The following is a 14489-nucleotide window of genomic DNA, read 5'->3' as shown; positions in this document are numbered from 1 at the left end:
GGGATGAGATTAGAAAGGCAGCTTTACACAGACGTAGAGACTAACACCTTTAGTCTTTATGATACGAGCCAAAACCTCCCTTGACAATTAGATTAACAAGCTGAAGATTATAGCAGCTGTAGTGAGAGCAAGTGCTGTTAAACACTGCCCTCCAACAGATTACAGCCATAAAGCGTTTAGAGCACTGTGCAAGCACTGCGCTGCTGAAATGGAAAACCAAAATTCATCTTGGATCTTATTTTGACAGTGAAAGAGAAAGAAAGACAAATTATAATCTCTGGTAAAATTCTCAACTTTTGTGAAGAGCTGCCTCACAGGAAGACTGTTATCACTAAATACATAATACTAAATAAATAAAGAATTTCATAAGAGTTCATTCATTTATATTTGGTTTCCTCATTTGCATCTATAACCATTAAAACAACATAATAAAGAATGGTCCATTGCAAAGGATCATTACAACGCATGAATACCTCATTACTGATCTGAGCTGGGATGCTTGCAAACTCAGGGTTGTTAGCAAAGGTTGACAGGTTTTCTACAGCCTCAAGGAGTGGAGCTGTGGCAACACGGCACCTATTTCTATTGTCTTCCGAAAAGTCGCCATCTAATGCCTGTAAAGAAAAAATGTTGGATGAAAATATATCTATCTATTTTGGTCTTGTAATTGAAAGTAATTGAAGTATACATACACATCTGCACCATTTCCTTTGACCAACCACAGACAGACAAAAATAATCTGTAACAAATTTACACTCAACGTTTTGATCAGTTGGGGAGTTGACCTTGATGGTTTTGACGAGGTTGGCGGTAGTGTTGGCCACCTCTTTGGCTGACTGGACAAACTGCCTCCTAGCCACAGGGTTGGAGGTTTTAGAAGAGGCTAGACGGCAGGCGTTACAGAGAGCTGAGGTGTGCTTCGCAACAATCGTTGCTGCAGACAAGACCTTATGGACAGATAAGGGCAAACATCAAACAACTTTAGAAATGGAGGTATATCAATATGCATTTACAATATGCCAAAAATAACTTCAAATTACATGAGGTCTGTGGTGTACCTATCACCCACTAAAACTACCAAACTGAGTTCCTATTTAAGATGTTGGTCTCATAGATATGGATACCAAATAATTATATTTTAAAGGACGCAATCAAAGTCAACTCTCAAATCTTTTGCCCCAATTCCAAGGCAAGACTAAAATCTCTGGGGGTCAGGATTCATGTCTCATAAACTCTTTAAAGGGCAAGTGCTAGTCAAGTCCCCAGTATACAATGGCCGAAATGTATCATCATTTCATCTTGTTTTACACAAATTTTCTAAAGATTATAAATTTAAATTATGCACTGTTTGATTTTAATATTATTATCTGCTTAATTTATATTCCATTCAGCAAATAAGGAGATTAATGAATTGATTTGGATACTTTTTAGATTAGATTACACATATAAATGGGCAGCCATGTTCAAAGATTAGGATTTTAATGCTTGCTAATATCATGCAATTCAAGCTTAAAACATAGAATCAAGTCCCTGCCTCTAACATGGAACATATGAAACAAGACTAGAGAAGTTCGGCTGTCGGGTCAAAGCTGCAGGGAGTTTTGAGACCTAACGCACCTTACTAGCTCCTCCCCTTTGCTCTCTGATGTGCTACAACCCTTCCTCTTCAGTAGAGTCTGTTGAGAACTCAAGAAATCAGCAGTTTTGTAATGTCAGGTTGATTTTCCACCATTACCACAGTTGGAGCTCATTGGTAGTTTTGAGCTCTGTATGTGCTAAATGACACTCTCAAAACATTCCTCCAGGCTATGATTTGCTGTGAATTTCTGCAAATGGCAGTAGGATGACTGAAAAGAGCCAGAAGTGCTTGAGTTTTCACAGATTATCTCACTTATATTCAACTGTCTAGTGACAGTTTTAACAAATATGGATAAAGTAAAATTATATAAAAGTTACCGACTACAGCGTTAATAACCTGAACTCTTTGTTCCAACAGTCTGTCTGTTCCTGCTTAGTGTTTAACATAATGGGGCATCTCAAGGTAACACCTAACACAAGTTCTTAAAGCACACGATTGCACTGCAACAACACAATCAATGTTTATTCAGTTGACCTGTCAGCAGCTTAAATGGCTGGGGGCTGTGCAAAGACAAAATGCTGCCAAGCTAGGTTTTAGAGTGGAGAGCAAAAGGCCACCATATTTCTCTCCAAAAGTAAAATGGTAAACAACAATGTCTGTAATGTCTTTAGAGTGCTTTACCTTTCACGGTTAGAAAGGTTAAAGTTCAGGCTTTTTGTCATCCTCATTTACAAAGGCACATAAACCAACCGCCACATGCCAGAAAATAACTTTTGTGGTCTTTCAGATTAAGATGCATCATCTTACCTGTGAGGGACTACTGGCTGGGTCCACTAAGTTCTGGCAAGCTGTCTGTATGGCTTGATGCGCTCGAGCAAACTGAATAGGATCCACTAGCCCTTCATGACCTGAGTGACTATTAGGATCGGAAACAGCTACAAGGTAAGAGGCCTAAAGGGTTGACAGAAACAGAGAGCGTTAAGAGTGTGTCTGTTGAGTTAGTTTTTAACCAGAAATCTGGAATAGTTATTACAAACAAATTTGACATGCATGAGTGCAAATCCATTTACAACTTCCATGCAAATCTAAGTTTTATTCATAATATGTGATATGGAAGGTTTTGTATAGTAAAAGCTAGTGAGAACAAAAAATGTCTCCTTTCTTGAAAAGGCAACAACATGAGGATTCTATTTTAGAGTTTTAACCCTCTCCAGGCAGGTGTTGCAGATTTGCAACAACTTAGACAGTCTTTTCAAGTAATTTGAGCCTGAGAGGGTTAAGAGCGGCAGACTGTAAAATCTTCAAAAAAGACCTGCCTCGCCTTGCATGTGTCTCATTTACTCAATAGAAAGCTCCCCAGTAGACTCCAAATAGAATTTGAGTGCTTTCAACCCTGTCATGATGCTTTAGGTTCTTTTCATGTAGCGCGGCTTTGAAAAATAAAAAAATTAATTCAATGCAGTCTGGTTAGTTATGAAAATGTAATCGGAGACACAGTAAACAGAATAAAATCTGAAGTGACAGCAGAAGCCAGGTACCACCCAGAGTGCGTTGGTGCGATGCTGTGATCTCACCTGTGCTGCAGCCTCTGTCAGCCCACACAAAGCTTTGGATGCCAAACTCACACTCTCCCCAAAGGCTAAAACATCACCTGTCTTACAGTGCTGAGAAATGCCTGCCATTGACTCTCCCAGAACCTGAGGCGCATCAAAAATAAATAGGAAGTGGACAAATTAGATGTTAAACTGTCTGCTGCATAAAATAGCTCTGACAATTACATCAGAGGTATTTAATCTGAATCATTTTAAACGCTAGTACCTTTGAGTTCTCCATGACGCTTTCGATACAGTCAAAGTAGGAGAGTTCGTTTACTGGCTCGTTGGGGTTGCCTAGGAGACCTCTGACAGCCTGCGCACAGATGGAGATGTTAATATCTTGAACCACTGTGAGCACATCAATAAACATTTCTGCTATGACACCACAGTAAATCTATCAGGCAGTTAATTCAGATATTAAAATGGCCATTCAATATAAATAGCAGATATGAGATGATGCTTCAAAGATAAATTATATCAATCAGTCCCTTTAATTAAAGTTTATTGGTGTTGAAATTAATGTTCGGTTAGGTAATAGAGTAGTAACATGGAGACACTGAACACAGGCTTCATAAGGTAAAATGCTTTTGGATCTGAAAGTTTAGACAATGCAACTATTTTTACTGCTACTCTTCAGGGGCCCTACGAGAGATATCAAATACAAGAATAAATGCAACTGGAAACAGAAATAAAACAGATCCAAGCCCTTCAAAGTAAATTCAGGCGTGCTTATGTCCCTCCCAACAAAACCTTTACCTTTACCTCCATCCAAAAAAGAAATACCGGTACTATGTCAGTCCTACATCAACTTAATGGATAGTTGTCACCCAAAAAGCTAAATACAAAAACAAATATCTCAACCATGATCTAATGCATCCCAAGAATAACGCACTCTCAATATTGTTTGAGAAGGGTCCTTCCAAAAAATATGCTATAAAAATAGTTAGTTTTATCTTTAATAAGCAATGACAATTTCTATTCCATTCAGCCTTAAATCCTATGTTCACGGTTTTGCATTTCTTGCAATCATGCAAAAATTTATTATAGGTGAAAATAGAAGTATGCACTTCAGCTGATACAGGATTATAAAAGGATTCTATACGTATAAGACTGATGTAAAGTTTTAGAAGCTATAAGAAAAGAGCAACTTAGTGACAGCAATTCTCAGTCTGCAGTATGAATTTTATCAAGGAAGAAGAAAAAAACAGAGCAATTACAATACCGTTCTATTCTCTGCTGTGAGTTTGGACACAAACGTAAAATGTACATTGAATGTAAATGTATACATGTACATCTGTTCCTCAAGCTTGGTGTTTGTCGGTGTGAAGTGAAATGAATATGGGGACATCTACCTCCAACTCCCTCAAGGCGTTGTCACACTCTTTTTGTCCTGCTGCTTGCTGGGTGCAGATTGTTATCAGCTGGTTAATGCTCTCCGTCACTGCCCTGAAACACACCAGCAGCCCCCAAACATCCGCTGTTAACTCTCACCTGTGAAAACTACACGCCCATACACACAGCCTCACATATGCTTTAAGCTTCCCTATTCAAGCATGGCAGTGCTGGCCTCTCATTGTGATTGAATAACACGGTGCACAGGGCACAGGGATTGTCTTGAGTTTGTGTTCAGCCTTGCTGAGCACAGACAAGCTCCAGCCAAGGCTTCCATCCTCCTAATTAGACAGAGAGGAGTCAGTCAGGCCAAAAGCCCAATGGGACCAGCTGCTTGGCTTCTCTCCACTAAGGGGAGGATACGCACTCCCTTTAGCAAGACCAAACAGACATGTTGTAGGAGTGGCATACAGATGCAGCAGGAAGATGTTTTGTGTATCCATCACAACCTACACAATCAGGAACAGTTAGATACTCAGCATCATGAGTGGACAATAGAAACGATTCTGCTTCACTCTGAATAATATTGTACCTTGCTGCTACAGCTAGAAGATTTTTCGCATTGGCAGCACCTGGATCCACAGAAAGAGACTTGGCGGCCAGTAGCAGCTTACTCGATGCCATTGAGATGTTTTTCAGATTACCAATGACTTGAATCTGGTCCTCTTGGCTCTGAGTAGGGACAAAGCAAAAAAAAATAAAAAATACGAGTACATAGTGGGCTCAAACTAAGGTGTCACGCTGTGTCAACTCCTATTGAATTCCATCTTTACAAACTAATGAGTTAAATCACCAGAACAAGAGCACCACTAGATCCTATTAAATCTGAAAGTGTAGGCGCTGTTACAGACAATCAGTGCTCCCAAGATAATAAGGTGAAAATGTTCAATTAACCACCGTCTTACACAATATCTTAGCTAATAAGGCAATGTAAAGATACACTCTGTATTTAAGGCTTTCAGCACAATGATGTTTAAGCACTCCACTGAATAGCCATTTTGGTGGAATGTGGAGGAGGAAGTTTCATGATTGTGAAACCTACTTGGGTGTGTCCCGCCATCTCAATGCCAGCATCCAGAAACTCATCAAAGTCTTGGCTGAACTTCCCTGAGGCTGCAGCCAGCTGACTGCTTGTTCCACGGGATGAGTGGACGACCTCGCCTGCTGAGTGGTTGAGTTCAGCTGCTGTGTGGTTCAAATCAGTTTGGGCCTCCTGGAAAGTCTTACTGCAGGGAGGGAGCTTCAAAGACAGGTCAGACTATTAGGATTTGCAGTACAAAAAAGCACAGACGCAGATTGAATAGTCACACTTATATTAGGAATTCAATTCAGAATTTGAAACTTGTGTATTGCATAGTTTTAAAACACACAAAGTGGTAAGCATTCGTTTCTGTTATTTTTTATGAATTACAGCTGATAAAATGTTGTAGCCATGTTATGACCAATACAATCAGAGGGGAGAACGGTGACTTGACCAACAATATACAAAAATATATTATATACATATTTCACACCTTGTAAATTTCCCCCAAACTCTTAAGTTGGCTTTGCTTCACAATCCTCTCAAGGTTTGTGAAAGGGAAAACCTTCTCACAAAGAAGATGCTTTTTGTACATCTTCATCTACTACAGCTTTTCCCTAATTCAACTTTCAGTTAATATGCTACCAAGCTATATCCCTTTACTCAAGTAAAACAGCTTTTTAATAATATTCTAAGCTTGACTAGGACTCACACAGTCCACCAGGAGCTTCTTGCTGGCTTCCCCGATGCTCCTGAGAGCCATATCGACATCCTTCTGGCCTGGTAGGCAGTTCACACAGTTATTCAGGGAGTGCGACACCGCTTTAGCTACCTGAAACACAGCACATCAGTGAATAGACTGCCATTACCCATTCTAATAATGTGCTACAAAATAAAGCCCAAGAGCAAAGCACAGCTATACTGGGGGGGACGTCTGAAATGCAAATTGAGCTTAGAGCGCTGTCACTAATTTTTGCTGCTGTCACAGATTTATGCTAAACAATATGTTTATCTCCTGAAGGGTCTGAGGGAAATGAATAGTTTTATTCCCAAGGGAGGGATGTCAAGCAACAAAGAACTCAGCGGGGAGAAAATAGTAACGCTTAGAGGGGATGATTGTTATGGAAAACCAGAAATGTTTACAAATCAGTGGCATATGGGGGAAAAGGACTGAGAAGAACAATGTAATCACTGGGGAACATTGATATCGCATCTGGGAATAAATAGCTGGGACCTGTGCTACCTGAGCCAGTCTCTGCTGACTCTCAGCATCTCCTGGATGAACCAGAGCCTGATGGGCCTCGTGGATCAGCATGGCTGAGCCTTCCATCACATACTGAGCTGAGTCCAACATGGCAGCTGCAGCTTGCGGCTCCTTTGTGCTGGCCGCTACACCTCTGGCGGCTTGGGCCAAAGTCCTCAAAGCCTGGGCTGTTTCTCGTGCGGCAACACCTGCAATAAAAAAAAGAAAATAATTAAATGAATCAACTGCATTTTGATAAAAATAGCAAGAATAGACAGTAGATGTGCAACTTGTCTTTTTTATATTTTCTAAAACAGTTTTCAGCAGACTTTGTGTGAAAGAATTTTTATTTTCCCTATTGGCTGCAATTGTTGCAACATCCTATAAATCAGCTGGGAGTAGAAACATACTGTGACCAAAACTACGATAGTGAAATGCCCTCACTGTCTAAGTTAATGAGGTTGTATAATAAATACGGCCTCCACATGGGAGGTGCTCTTAAATTATTACACATAGAGCTAAAACAGCAGCAAATTGCATCAAATTGCATTAACCAGCAGAGTGGAGCCATTTACTGATGAAATGTTAAATCCAGTAAAAAAAGAAAAGATTAATGAGCAGCGGGCAGCACCCTGAGCCACAGCATGAGGCAGTGCCTGGAAGCGCTCGTTGTTAGAAAAGCTGTTCTCTACATGTCTTTTACTCTTTTGGGAAATTTATGAAAATAGGAAATAACATTTAACAGAAACTACAGCCAGGTAGACAACAACAACAACAAAAAAATGCTGAAAACAATAAAAATAATCATAACCCAGTTAGCCTTTTATTTTTGCTGTAGTTCATCACTTTCCTGGAGTAAAGTGGGAATGAGTAACTGCAGTAAATGTGAGCATGTTGTATTTGCTCAGAAGAGGTTACCTGTGTAATGTTCATTGCCCTGAGCTGCACAGGTCAGCAGCTGGGCCATAGAGGAGCCCACAGCCTTTGATGTACTTCCCAAATCTTGAGCACACTTTTCCAGCTGCAAGAGCAACACAGTGAATTGTTAGTTCTATCTGCTTATGCATGACCAAAACATATATATCAAAGGTAAATACTCATCCATTAAAGGAGAAAAATGAATGAGAAAACACTCTGACTAATAAAGACAATGTATTACCATGGTTTACAAATATATAGATCGAAATATATTTGTGTTAGAATGACCTGTCAATTCTTAAATACATTCTTACTTATACATATTCTCAATTCAATTTCACTCATATTGAGGAATTTTGCAATGAATGGGGAACATTTTCAGTCTCTAAATGTGCTACATATTTTCAAAGTTAAGAAACTTTGTGAAACAGTAAAGCTGCAGTAATCATGATTTTTCTAGTTTACCTCTTTATGGAATTCTAGATCTTACAAGATTAGTCCAACAAAATATACAGGAACATCTGTTTAGAGTCATTTTAATAAATTATTTCAGTAAGAACAAATTCATTTTGTAATGTATCTCACTGTCTACTGACCGTTTCTCCTGGAAGAGGTTTTAACTGGCCATCAATCACAGACCTCTTTGCATCTTGGAGTTCACTCTTTAGTGTCTGCACTGTCTTGAGCGCTGAGTCAATCTCCAAAGGGCCACAGGCTTCATGGGCCTTCAGATAACACCCAAACAAAAAATTGTCATTCAAACTCAATTATGCAGAACAGACAGAATCATATGCTATATGCTGCTGATATTACCAGATGAGATCAAAGGAGTGGAGTTTCATTAAGATACAAAAGCAAGCAAATATCCTGTGGCATTCAGATAAATCTTGTTATCTCAGGCAGTGTTATGGATACCTTCTGCATGGCAGTCCTGAGCTCTGCCAGACAGGTTGCTAAATTCTTGGCACACTGGCCCAATTGCATAGCAGCAGCCTGCTCAGCCACCGTTGGCACAGCTGACTTTGCCGACGCAACCATCTTGCTTCCAGGCTGACAGATAGTGACAGAAAGATAAAAATCCATTATTAAGACATAAATAAAAGCTAAATCTAGATGGTTATTGACAATTTAAAGGTCACATGCTTACTTGCAAAAAGCTTTGGCTGGCCATGATGAGGGCGAGCTGAGGGCCAAGCTCCTCAGGCTGGGCCTGGCTGCTCCTCATTCCTTGCACCAACTGGGGAATATTGTCTGCTACTGCCTGGAATTAAAAATATTCATGGTGCATTTTTATATGCTACAACAATGAGACTACAAAAGAAAAAATGTTGCAAATTTAAGGACATCTCTGAAAGTAAACCAGCAAAATACATGCACTGCATAAAAAGAGAATGCAATGGAAAGACTGCATGACAGTACCTTACAGCTGTGTACAAGCTGCTGGTGTGAAGCAGTATTTTTGTTGGAAGCAGCAGCATTTTGGGCAGCTGCTATAGTCTGAGTTGCAGCAGCCGCTGCCTGCTTAGCGGCGATCTGTTCATAGAACAAAAAAAAAAAACAATTTAGTCTACAGTAAAAAAAAAAGGATCTTGGCAAAGAGGAGCACTCATATATGCTCCATCTTGTAATATACTGCCGTGTTCTGGCTCAGGCAGACTTCTAATCAGACAGAGAGGAGTTTCAGCCAGAATGTTGAAAGGAAGGAAAAAGAGAAAGAAATTCCAACCCAGTCTTTATGACATGAACTGATTACCACTAGTCTTACTTAATTTACCTCATGTCTATTCATGTACGGTGGCAACAAGTTTACATACACTCATCATCAGTGTGAATGCCATATGAAATTTGAGCTTTTAACAATGGTTTACTAATAATGTGTGTGTGCAGTCACCAAAACTGACTGATATTTGTCAGGCTAAAGTGAATATGACAAAAGTTGAAAAAAGACAAAAAAAACAAACAAAGAAACTGTGTAAAAAGAACCTCACATAAGGCCAGGTATATTTATTTATTTATTTTACAGTTTTGTTGTTGCTGCTTTTGAACAGCACTTGTCAATTAAAGTGAAAGTTGCAACCTTGACATGATTATGTGAGTCGTTTTACCGAGAAATTGATCAGAAGCGCTGTGAAAATGGTTGGATCCACTTCTCTGGCTGCAGTGCGTGCTCCCGACACAGAAGAAACAGAATTTCGCACAAGACAGTACCAGGCTTGGACCAGCTAGTACTACCTCCGATGTACATACGGAAATTTGAGAACAGCCAGGCAGAGCAGCGCCTGACTTGCTAATGGAAAATAAATCTGTCTGGGCGGGACTAGGACTGTACCGGCAAGATCTGCAGCAGTGAGTTCAATAATGAAGAAAGAGGATGACTTCCAAGTTCTTCATCTCTAACTCAAAACAAGAAAAAAATGATTGAAAAATGGGTACAGCTGGATGTTCCAATAGCATAGTAAACCAAAATACGCATAAAACTAGTTAAGTAATAAACCAGTCTGTCATTAGGCATCTAGAATGGCCTCAGTAATTTTTCAGTTATTGAAAAATTATAGATTATATATAATGTCTGTGCCAGGAAAATATTTCAAATTACCAATATTTTAAAAGAACAGGGGTAAAAGATTAATCTAGAATTAAACCAGAAGCCAGTTAAGCACTGAAAAAGAAGAGTAATTTTTTCTGCAATTTGCTAAGAAACCTTTATCCTATCATTAGATGTGACAGAATGCACATATATATGAGGCTGCATGTAGAACTTTGAACCTCTGTAGATGAGAGATTATAGCTAATTCTCTGTGGAGAATCTACAATAATTACAAACCTGCACAGTGACTTATTAAAATTTAATTTAAGATATTTGGTATGTAATCATCCAAACCTAAAAACAAATGGCTGAAAGCCTGTTCTTCTGTTCTTACTATGATATTATGTCGATGATGAATGAGAATGCAAACATGAGCAGCTTTTAAAAGATGGTTGGTTGAAAGAGAAAAATCTTTTTGGGTGACTGAGGAGCCAAGAACAATAAAATATAACCGATTTAAGGAACGCAACGTGTCATTACAAAAAGAACATTAGAGTTACTCGAAGCAGCTTTGGTACAATGAATGACTCCAGTAATGGAAGACGGATGGTGAAGGTTTGCTGGATGAATTAAAATGGAAATAGCACTTCAAGCTAACAGTCGTGGGCTTAAATATTATTTTATCAGTCAAATCAAAGTAGTTTTATTTGCATTCTGTCAAATTACAACAATGTGAAAATATGTTAGATATGAATATGTTTCAAGAAATACTCATCAAATGCAGAGAAAACTACTTTATTTGAACAGTTAGTTGACAACTGTTCAAATTGTTTTATTCAAACAATCTGCCACTGTTTGAGGACATTCATAAACTTGATGTGGCCCAAAATGAAAATCAATTTGACACCACTGTCCTAAGTAATGATAATAGTACACTTGAATGTGCTGTTTATTTTATTTTGCATAGCATTCTAAACATAATACTCAAATCTCCACAGCCACTGAGGCATTCATTTTATCTTGACAGTACAAAACTGAGGGCTCCAGAGCTGCCTGAATGTTTCACAGATAATTGTTACAAGCACACTCGGAGATTAATAATATTCTCCTCGACTAGCTTACATGCGGCTGTGATGGAGGTGACCATTAGCACCATTACTGTGACCATCTGATGCAAGGAATCAGGCTGAGATTCCTGTCTGATAGCAGGCTGATTCCAGCCCCTGGGTAATGAATAGTTTATGTGCCTGGGAAATTGAACATTGGGTGCTGCAGAGCAGAGGGGCGGTAGTCATTAGAGGGCAAACTGATTGTGAGGGCTAAACACAGATCTTAATACAGATAGTTCCTTCACTCCATTAGTAGGATTTTCAGATCTCTGTGGTGATAAAAAGACATAACACAGACAAATAAAAAAAAGTGACCTTCCGCTGAGTTTTATATCAAAGAGGGAGACAATATCACTGTGGCTTAATTATGAAGATGGATGATTAAGGTTTGATGGCTGAATTAAGGGGGGGGAAAAATAATAGTTCTGACTCACCTCCAGTCGATTGACTAGTTTTTTCTTTATGGCGTTTTGAGCTGCGGCATTAGTGGCAACCCGTAACCCCTCGGCTGCCTCCCTTAATCTCTGCTGCTGGTCCTCATTCTCTGGATACGCGGCTGCCCCCTGAGGGCAAAAAAGCGCCCCGCAATTATGCATATTTCTGCAAATGCACACACTGTTGTGATGCAAGTTGTAGATCCAGAAAACAATATGAGCACCAGCACCTTTTGAATATTAAGTTTAACAACTCTGACTGCGCTGCCCGTGTTGTATGATAAATGCAAAGAAACATTTAACTTCATCTTCTTTCAGTTTCCAAGGAAACCGTCAGTGCAAGATCCTCAGTTCCTCTTTGATAATGGCAGTGATGTGGTGATTAATGTGCCACAGATCAAAAACATCTTAACGAGCTACACGCTGCTCGTCTATTGCATGGGTATTTCGCCCAGATAATATCCTTCTCGACGGCGCCAGAGGCTCATTAACAGACACTGATTCTGCATACTTTCATATTGGATGTAAAATCGGACAGAAGCTATTAATATAAAGAAGTACAGACTTTCAACAGTTATGTTTTTAAGTTATCTCAAAACCACATTTCTGATTTTTTACTAATAACAATTTAAATAAAGAGCAGAAAAGCTAACAACAACAACAACAACAACAATAATATAATAATAATAATAATAATAATAATAATAATAATAATGATGATAATAATAAACTAATGTTAAATGTTTTAGAATATGAGAAAACATTTAAGAACCAATGACTCACCTTTGCAGCCTCCACCATCCGAGCTGTGGCATCCGCCAGGAGTTTGGCTGCAGCAAGAAGTTTCTTGGAGTTGTCGACATCCACTTCTGCCTCTGCATCTGACCTCATGGCATTGACCAAATCCGAGGTAGCTTGGGCCAGCACGCGAGCCTGACGCACCATCTCACCTGTTCGGACCAAAAAAACCCCCCGTCTACATTAGTATGTAATCTGTTGGAATGAGGTGTTGACATGTTAGATGTTTTAGGATCTAATTAGGAAACAAAAATAAAGATTTTCTGTGACAAAGAAATTTTCATGGATTTCCAAAGCTAAAGCATCATTAATCTGTATCAATTCAGAGATGGATTATTATTGCTGCATCTTCCAACATGTGCTAATTTAAACTGACATCTGTATAAATAAAAACAGTAAAACTCTCACAAACAAATGAGATCAGGCTCAAAAATAATTTTTTTATATGTTTTTATATGCATAAACAGAATAGCTGGTAAATATTAGGGAACAGTTTCTAATTATTTTTAAACATTTTTACATGTTTTGATGTGTATAACTTGACATTTAAAAATAATATTTTTAAAAAAATCAAAATACAACAAATCTGACATACATAAGAAGTTTGACAAAAAACATAACATTTATCCATGTCATAAATGTGTATTTTGTATCTTTAGGTTTTGTTGTTATTTATTTACACCTAAAAATTAAAGAATATTTTAAATGAAATTTTATTCTAGTTATAAAATGAGAAACGTCATTTTGCCTAATAGTTTTTATGTTCATATTACTTTCACTTTTATGTCCTCGTGTGGCAGAATGTTTCTAATCCATCATCTGCTCCGACAGAAAAATAAATCTGTGGGATCTATGTAAAACCTCCCCACATGTCTGCTATTAAAAGCTGCATTTCCGAAACTCCCACCTCATGCTCTGAATAACTCACCCAGTAAACCGCTGTAGATGTCTAGCTGCTCTACAACCAACATGTGAAATCGTATGGCATCAACCTGTCCTCTTAGCGCTAAAATGCCTCTCTTGTCTTTAGCAGGATTTCAAAAAGTTGATTTATTGAAGAAAAACGCTTGACCTTTCAAACCAATGCTCAAGTCATGTGTTTCCTTTGAATGCCAAAGACTCCCAGTTTCTGATTGAAACCAGACTCAGAACTTTGTAGTGGTTTAGGATGACATGGCTACTACAAGCCCTCGGGAATTTGACTCACTTTAAAAATACTTCAGTCTGTTGACTCAAATCAAAACACAACCTGAGCTTTGAACATCCACTGAGGATTTTTTTTTTTCATGATCATTTGCAGATAATGTTTTTAGAGTCTCACAACACAGTCAAAACATATTAACTCGAGCCAAATAGACTACTCTGCAAGAATCAGTTCATTTCCTTCAGCACGGCTGTTGCTACTCACCTGCATCGCCCATGGAAGTGAAAATATTTTCAGTCACATTCATAATTGTGTCTGTGGCTTGGTCATAGCGTCCGATGGGCTCCCCGCAGCTGGCATAGTGGCGGACGTGTTGAAGGAGGTCACTCAGGGCCTGGCTGACCACACCAGCTGCAGCTGCAACTTGTTTCAGCAGCTCGCTGTCGCTGCTGGCCAAGCGGCAAGCTTTGACGCAGGTCTCCACCGATCGGTCCACCAGCTTCCCGGCCTCGACAAGCTGCTCCTGACAAACCGGCGAGCTGATGGTTGGGCTTACCACCTGCACCACACACAGAGGCTGGCAGCAGCTCAGACAAATCAAGACATCCAACATCGATTTTACACTGAAGCAGGAAACTACAGTTATTCTTCCATCATCCAGACAAGCATATTGTGGAAGCTTGGAAATTAAGCGTTTTTATTTTTGTATCAGGTAAAAATTATCTGTCT

General features: G+C 39.1%; 1 protein-coding gene across 3 annotated transcripts in view; it reads right to left on the bottom strand.

Annotated features, from left to right (window-relative positions):
- tln2b (talin 2b) overlaps positions 1-14489 on the bottom strand; it is a 96778-nt gene that overhangs the window by 24199 nt on the left and 58090 nt on the right. For 2 of the 3 annotated variants that reach the window (XM_055028468.1, XM_055028475.1), the window contains exons 19-36: positions 14025-14319; positions 12602-12768; positions 11819-11947; positions 9168-9281; positions 8896-9009; positions 8664-8798; positions 8345-8473; positions 7749-7851; positions 6831-7039; positions 6300-6419; positions 5609-5806; positions 5099-5238; positions 4527-4620; positions 3398-3487; positions 3154-3276; positions 2387-2530; positions 762-947; positions 474-614 (exon numbers count right to left, since the gene is read on the bottom strand). In XM_055028468.1, the coding sequence (XP_054884443.1) occupies positions 474-614; positions 762-947; positions 2387-2530; positions 3154-3276; positions 3398-3487; positions 4527-4620; positions 5099-5238; positions 5609-5806; positions 6300-6419; positions 6831-7039; positions 7749-7851; positions 8345-8473; positions 8664-8798; positions 8896-9009; positions 9168-9281; positions 11819-11947; positions 12602-12768; positions 14025-14319 (2631 nt within the window). The remainder of the gene's footprint in view (positions 1-473; positions 615-761; positions 948-2386; positions 2531-3153; positions 3277-3397; positions 3488-4526; positions 4621-5098; positions 5239-5608; positions 5807-6299; positions 6420-6830; positions 7040-7748; positions 7852-8344; positions 8474-8663; positions 8799-8895; positions 9010-9167; positions 9282-11818; positions 11948-12601; positions 12769-14024; positions 14320-14489) is intronic. The other variant, XM_055028484.1, reaches the window with a different exon arrangement.

This window comes from Poeciliopsis prolifica, unplaced genomic scaffold (assembly GCF_027474105.1).
Source record: "Poeciliopsis prolifica strain line A6 unplaced genomic scaffold, Auburn_PproV2 SCAFFOLD001, whole genome shotgun sequence".
In the NCBI taxonomy this organism is placed as follows: domain Eukaryota; kingdom Metazoa; phylum Chordata; class Actinopteri; order Cyprinodontiformes; family Poeciliidae; genus Poeciliopsis; species Poeciliopsis prolifica.
Note: the sequence above shows the minus strand (reverse complement) of the source record. Positions and strands in the feature narration are given on the sequence as shown.